General features: G+C 37.3%; 1 protein-coding gene across 5 annotated transcripts in view; it reads left to right on the top strand.

Moving 5' to 3' along the window:
* Positions 1-7,044, top strand: part of myo16 (myosin XVI) — a 133,959-nt gene that overhangs the window by 64,789 nt on the left and 62,126 nt on the right. For all 5 annotated transcript variants that reach the window (XR_001481802.1, XM_015393166.1, XM_015393168.1 and 2 more), the window contains exons 8-11: positions 86-161; positions 4,447-4,597; positions 4,748-4,898; positions 6,070-6,180. Coding sequence is in view for 4 of the 5 variants with exons in the window: in XM_015393166.1 (XP_015248652.1) it covers positions 86-161; positions 4,447-4,597; positions 4,748-4,898; positions 6,070-6,180 (489 nt within the window). In the remaining variant the exon portion in view is untranslated. The remainder of the gene's footprint in view (positions 1-85; positions 162-4,446; positions 4,598-4,747; positions 4,899-6,069; positions 6,181-7,044) is intronic.

Here is a 7,044-nt window from a genome sequence, read left to right as displayed (position 1 = left end):
ATCCACTCAACCATCAAATCATTTCTTTTTCTTAGATATTACAAAAATACAGATGATGTTTTATTTGTTTTTTTGTTTTTTACAGATCAGCATTGTTTGCAAGCTCCTGAGGTATGGAGCAAACCCGACTTTGCTCAACTGCAACCAAGACAAGCCATCTGGTAATACGCTCAACATACAAATTCACACTGATAAAGTATGTCAGCATGAAAATAAAAAACAACACTACAGCTGGACAGAGCAACATGTTCAACCAAGTTGAAATATATAAAGCAGAATAAGTAAAGGGATACGTTTTGTTTAAGACATAAATACATGTGCATATATGTGTGCATGTTGCTTTTGCATATAAGCACAATACCAAAATATAGAGGGTGTTACAAAACATTTTACAGTAACAACATCTCTGTCCTTATCTAAGAATATCCTTTGTTTTGTGCTTTATTTAAGCAGACCACAGGGGGAAAAAATAATTAGGGCAGTTTTGTGCTAAATACTTGTTCTCAGATGTTTTTGGTGAACATCTGTTCCTGTTTTGACAGGTAGCCGCCGATCTTTAGGAAATATATGAATAAATAATAAGTCACAACTGAACCATACACCTGAAATTTATGCATGTGTTTGATATGTGATTATGGATCTCTTTTAAAAGCCTTATTTTCTCCTTTATGGCAGCTAATGCTTCTGTTGAAATAGAATTATGTGTAAGTAAAGTTGTTGTTAAAGCACTAAACAGGAAGACCATGTATAGTTTGGGATAAGATATATCAGTATAGGGCTTGGAATTCCCTAAACAATCTTTTAAGCAAATTTTTAGCTGCAGGCTAAGACACACTGCTCTGGTCCCCAGCATGTCAGTCATATTGCTATTTCAGAATGTTCACATTTTTGATAAAGAAGATAGGTGGTTTGAGATGGGTGTGAAGGAAGCCATCGGTTTTAAGAAAGAAAAAACAATTAAACAGAGGGACTGGACTCTGAAAGATTTCAGCTTTCAAAAAAACGTGCAGCAATTGAGTTGATTCCTTCCCAATATCATCGCAACCCTCACCCTCTTACATTGGAACAGAACAACTCGCCTGTTCAGCCAGGCCAACAATTCCCTCTCTTGACCACCCTTTCTGAGACATAGAGAGGTATCGGGTATGGCAGGCTAACAATGAACCCAAACGACCCACATTCCAAAGGGACGGACCCATTCGTCCGGTTTAATTTGCATATTTCCTAACCCAAAACAAGGCTTTGTTTTTGGTCCACTCTATAAAGCCTCAAACTTAACGCTATTTCTGACATTTTGAATTGAATAAGCTTCCCGGGTGGAAAGCGAAACGTCTTCAAACTTGGAAAAAAAGTCCAGTGGATTCTTTTTTAACTCTTTTAGAATTGTTAGTAACTTTGTTTTCACATGCAGAAGTGTATGCATTCACATTAAAGTCCAGAATTCTTTGAGGATAATATCTGGTGATATTCCTGTTGTACAGCAAAGGTGACTTACCACATTTAGGCAGCCATCTTGTCCATATGAAAGGCCTTAAAAGTCGAAGCTAATTGTGAAGTGAAAGGGAAATATATAAGCCGGAATTTTTCCCTATAAAAAGTGTCCTTTGTATGTCTAAAGAGCCCATTCAAACATGAAATTATTGTGGTGGTTTGAAACTAGACATCAATAAATAATGTATATAGGTAACTTGTGTAGCACCCCTGAAAGGCAAAATTAAGAAATGCTTAAATGTATTTATTTTTTTAAACTAATATATTTAAACGTTAAAGGCACAAAATATTTACAGACTAGAATATTTTAAAAGCAAGGGTGAATTTTTTAGGTTACATTGTTGGGCTTTTTTAAGACCTGAAAGGCAATTGAGCATAAAATCTTTTTGGACAGGCTTAGTTCCTAGGTCAGACCCAGTTATACTTTTTTAATTAGTTTAGACATTAGCTGCAAGGTGTTGTGAGAGTTTATCAGAAAATTATGAATATATTAAATAACTAGAACTGGAATTTATACTTAATGAATAGGTCTTTAAGATCAAGTGTAAAACTATTAATTATTATCAGTTGAATGATTATAGCTTAAATTTGCTTACTGACCAGGGTTTTAGCCTCTTACCTCAAAGGTTGGTCTCCTGAATCTAGGTGTTCCAGTTGTCTTTCACCAATTTAGTAATTTAGACTATGGCTATCAGCAACGTTGTAATCACCAACCAAATAAATATGTTCATTCCGATGCTACTAAAAAAAGTGAATCCAGCCTGAGTGATAAATTGTACATTGTGTAAAATAAACACAAAAATACAATGGTACCTTTATTAGCTGCAATCACACAGTATTATATGTAATGACTAAGAAGACACTAAACACTACTGAAAATAAAGAAATAAAAGGGAAAGAGGAGTTTAAAAGTCGAAGTTTAAGGCTTAATGCTTTTGAAAGTGTCCTTTAAAAATAGCAACAGATAAATGTGAAAAAAATAAACTGTCGCAGAGATGTTAACTGCAGGCAAAACAGTGAATTTTTTGTTCAGTTTTATGGTGAAAAATGAATAATGACTTGCATTAAGCAGCAATGAGGCTTAAAGACCCGTTAGCTTAGCTTAGCTGGCCCCAGGGATTCTGGTTTTGGTCTGGTCAGGTCCAACTGAAAAATAGAAAGGGTAAGCTCACAATGTAGCCTCTATAACGTGTTCAGCATGAGGTAGCTGGAGCTACAATGCTAGCCATTCAAATGCAGGAGTTAGCTTAAACAACACATTGAACATTAGCATTCAGTTAAAACTCTGAAAAACATCAGCAGTTGAATCATAAAGGTTATTAAAACAGGGGGAAGGATGATGTTACTGTTTTGGTTCAGTGGAGTGAAGGCCTTCGGCTCTGTCGGTTTTCTGCACGCCGCGTCAGCAGTCCAGTCCGTGCCCAACAGCAGCTCAAAGAGATTTGGATCAATCCAATGCAATAATAAAAGTCAATTTTGCAAGGGGGTAAATTTTATAACTCATGGTAGCACGGGACGTCTCCCTTTTAGATACGGTGGTGAGCTTGTAGCCACAGCCTTCTGCAGCACCTCCTTGGTGCTGCTCTTTCTCAGGCAGTCACGGGTCTGGGGGCTTCCTTGGATCCTTTGGCAAACAGCAATTGGGGGGCCTTTTGTTCGGCGGTCAGGTTCAGGTTAGCAGAGCTGGATTAGCTCATCTTTGTCTCTGCTTAGTTACTGATTCAGGAAACACTGCGCTCAACTCTGTTTGAATCACAGGAAGAATAAATCACTGAGTTCAGCCTCTTTCTGAATTGCAGGAAAAAGGCAGTCTGACTCGGTCCACCAAACGCAGACTTGTTTGGAGGGATTTGGTTGCTACTTAGCATAGGCTTCAGCTTGGGAGCTCTCAGACTAGACTTTAGCGGCACAGGGCCACCTGCAAAATAGAATGTTAAAACAGGGAGTTGGCTCTTTTAAAACCTCCGCCAGAGGGGTGTGTCTTCAGAGGGGAGTAGTTTCGGTTATATCAGCGACAATTGATCACAACAAAGGTAAAACATGTTCTTTCAGTTGCCTTTTATAAAAACTAAATATTTTTGTTTGTTAAAAAAATCTACTTTGTTTTCAGGGCTTATTTAAAATGTTCATATACTCATGTTTAAACTGCAAAGTACAATTTCCTGTCCACTCAATATTTATGAACAATTTTCTTGGTCTATCCTTTAAAATAAAACCGACATCTGTGGTTATAGTGTCACTAAATCCAAAAAGATTCTCTCACTCCATGAACAAATATACAGACATGCTAATCTAAAGAGTTTGGAGCTCAGTGCAGTGTGACGGTGATGAAATGTGTCCTACTGGAGCTTTTGGATTTATCTTTTAACCTCCATTTTTGCAGGATGGAATGCCTTGGCTGCCGGTTATTAACTCTCTGAATTTAGTCAAGCCTGTGACTAATTAACTCTGATCTTAATCAACAGGCCATACTTGGATGTAGAGAAAAAAACACAGAGACAAATTCCAAAAGGCTGAGACAATCGGCATACTTCAAACTTAGAGCAGCATGTTTTTCATTTTTCCAAACCATGGGAAAAAAATTACAAGAGATAGCTATCAGGGGTGCTGTCTGTCATGTAGAAATAATAAAATCCCAAACCAATAATTTCTCCTTTAGGCTCTCTTAGGGATTATTACAGTCAGTGAAATCCTAAACCTCATCTCCTCTGTTTCATTGGATTGATTCACACTATAAGTAAAGTGTTATCAAACTAATTTTAAAGAACTGATTATATTGAGAGAAGGACTGTCGTCTTCACCTTAGAAATAAATTTTTGATTGCTTCCAAAGAAAGATAAGGAAGTTGAACACTAGCCTGAGATCTGCAGTACATGAAATTAAAGATTTTTTTGGGAATGTGAGATTTGTATGCTAATCTGATGTTTATTTATTTATTTTTTTTGTAATCAACAGATCTTGCTGTGTCAGAACCCATAGCAGAGATGCTGCTGAATGCAGAAGAGAGCTGGTTGCAGAGACTAAAAGATCCCACTGCTCCCCAACCTTCTACTGATCAGCGTTATGATGGGGGCTCCTACGATTTCAGCACGCCTCTCAAGACTTTGTGGGTTAACTCTTGCATGTGCACAGTTTTCTTTTGTACTCTGTAAATTATGATTAATTATAATTAATATTACATTTCAATATACTGTCAAGTTGGTATCATGTTGCCTATTATACAATCTCTTTACTTCTCGTGTTGTTTGTTAAAAAGGAACCCGCTTGGTCTCTCAATCTCTAAGCGGGACAGTCTGCTAGAGAGGTGTACAATGTTCAGAGAGGCAAGTGGAGCACTAAGCCAACAACCCTCTCAGGATAATGGCCTCGATAGCCCCTTTAGCTCTGGACCCAGCAAGCTTGAGCAGGTAAGTTTGCCTCACAGTCCATTTCATGATGAGCCTTCTTACAGTGCCTTTGGATTATAAAGAAAATTGTTATATTGAAGTTAAACTGAAATTTAAAGCCTAAAGGAGCAATAAGGAGCTGCGGCAACCTCAGTGAACAGGCAGGAATTCAATCCAGCTCAGGGAAAACAGATCAGGCAGGACAGTTCTGGAATCCAGAAGTCTGCAGGCTGGTCAGGGGTTCCGAATCGCACAGAAACAGACATATCCAGGGTTCTAGGAATCCACAGAGTGTTCAGGCAGGTTCACAGAAGCAAGCTCAGGCAGATATGCACAGGCAGGCTCAGGAGTTGAGGGACGGAGGCAAGACAAGACACCAGGATATGTGAAAAACTTTAAACTCAGCGGGAAAGACCCAAAACACAACAAGGAGACAAGACAAACACTGTAACCCTCTCAACCCACTGGCCTCCGGGGATGGGAACATGAACCTTGGAATAAACTCAAAAACTAAGGAAACAGACGTACAACAATCAAACAATGACCTGGCCCCGATAGCTGGGCTGAGCCGGATATAAAGCAACAGATGCAGGTGGATGAGATGAGTGATAATTAGAGACTGGGCAGAATTAGGCAGGTGGGTGACAATTAAGATCAGCTATCTGGGCAGATCATGACATGTTACTTTCAGGTCTGGTGACAGATGAGAATGATTTTCTTACTTATTGCTCCTTTAATAAACTGCAACATACATAAGTTAGCAGTTGTAGTGGATGTAAATTTGATATCTAATTTTTTTTTACAATTTAAAAGATATGTTAAGGTGGCTAATTAATATATTCAGCATCCGTGATACTGCTAAATAATATCTAGTGTAACCAGTTACCAACTATTTGATTAAGAGAGTTCACCTCTGCTTTGACACAGCCTTAATATATAAGTGATGATATATAAGATGACTGAGAATCTTCATCAGCTTATTATATAAGCCTAAACACAAAAACTCTATCATAAAGCCCTGTTTAGTCAATCTTTCAAAATTCAACACAATGCTTATTCCAGATGTTAAAAGCCAAAAGTGAAGATAAAATACCAGAAAAAGTGTTTTTACACTTTTGTAACAGGGGAGCAACATTAAAAATAGCTAAACCCCTCTTTCTGAATTCATATTTAATTTATTGTGTTTCCTTAGGTCAAGCTGATGCCTCCAGCTCCCAATGATGACCTTGCATCCCTCAGTGAATTGACTGACAGTAGCCTGCTCTACGAGATGCAGAAGCGCTTTTGCAATGACCAAATCTATGTAAGCCTGTTATGTTTTTGTCTTATACACAAAAGATTAAACAGAGTATGAAAGCCTAAGAGTTAAGAAAAAGTAATACCAAATATATTTTCTTGACTTTACAGATGTCTTTTTGTATTGGAATGTTGAGTATAGTCTTGAAATGTCAATACAAAAGTTTGGATCACATTACACAAACTTAATACCCAGCATTTCTACAGCAGTCAGTGTATTTTTCAGTGTGTGTACAGTTGCTTATACAAAACTATAAGTATAACACACAGAACTTCACAGTTATGTTTACGTATAATCCATAACTTCTTTAGTCTGTCTCCCACATATTATAAAATCATAGCTTTGGTCAATGTTAAGGGCATACTGTAACATTATTTTCATAGTTAACTAGAGCTTACTAGTAATTTTGCATTTTTTTTCGTTATGTGGAGGTTTCTTACCCAGGACTTGCACACTACTTTCCCACACACAGGACCTAACTCATTATTTTAAAACATACAAGAATTATTCTTTTTTAACTTACAGGCTATGTTTCATGAAATTAAATGATACCCACAAACCCAACTGTCTTGATACGTTTGGGTTTTACTCAGGTGTAATTTAAGGTGGACCTATTTTTCCAGAGCCTATATGTTCCATTTGTTGAAGCCATTAATTATTATACCAGATATGACAGAGAATGTTCAAGGCTATTGGTAATTTTCAGAAAACGCTTTATATTATGATGTGATTTGCATCATTTTCTGAAATGTATAGGTTGCTTTCTAAACAAAAAAGGCCTTTCTGGAACTCTCCAGAATGTCCTAAACCTGTGTTATTTTTTAAGTTAAGAAAATGTGCATTATAAGCTCTGGACATCAAAGTGACCTA

Source organism: Cyprinodon variegatus, unplaced genomic scaffold (assembly GCF_000732505.1).
Source record: "Cyprinodon variegatus isolate N-32 unplaced genomic scaffold, C_variegatus-1.0 Scaffold628, whole genome shotgun sequence".
NCBI classification, from domain to species: Eukaryota; Metazoa; Chordata; class Actinopteri; order Cyprinodontiformes; family Cyprinodontidae; genus Cyprinodon; species Cyprinodon variegatus.
The sequence above is the reverse complement of the archived record's forward strand: the minus strand, read 5'-3'. Positions and strand labels throughout refer to the sequence as shown.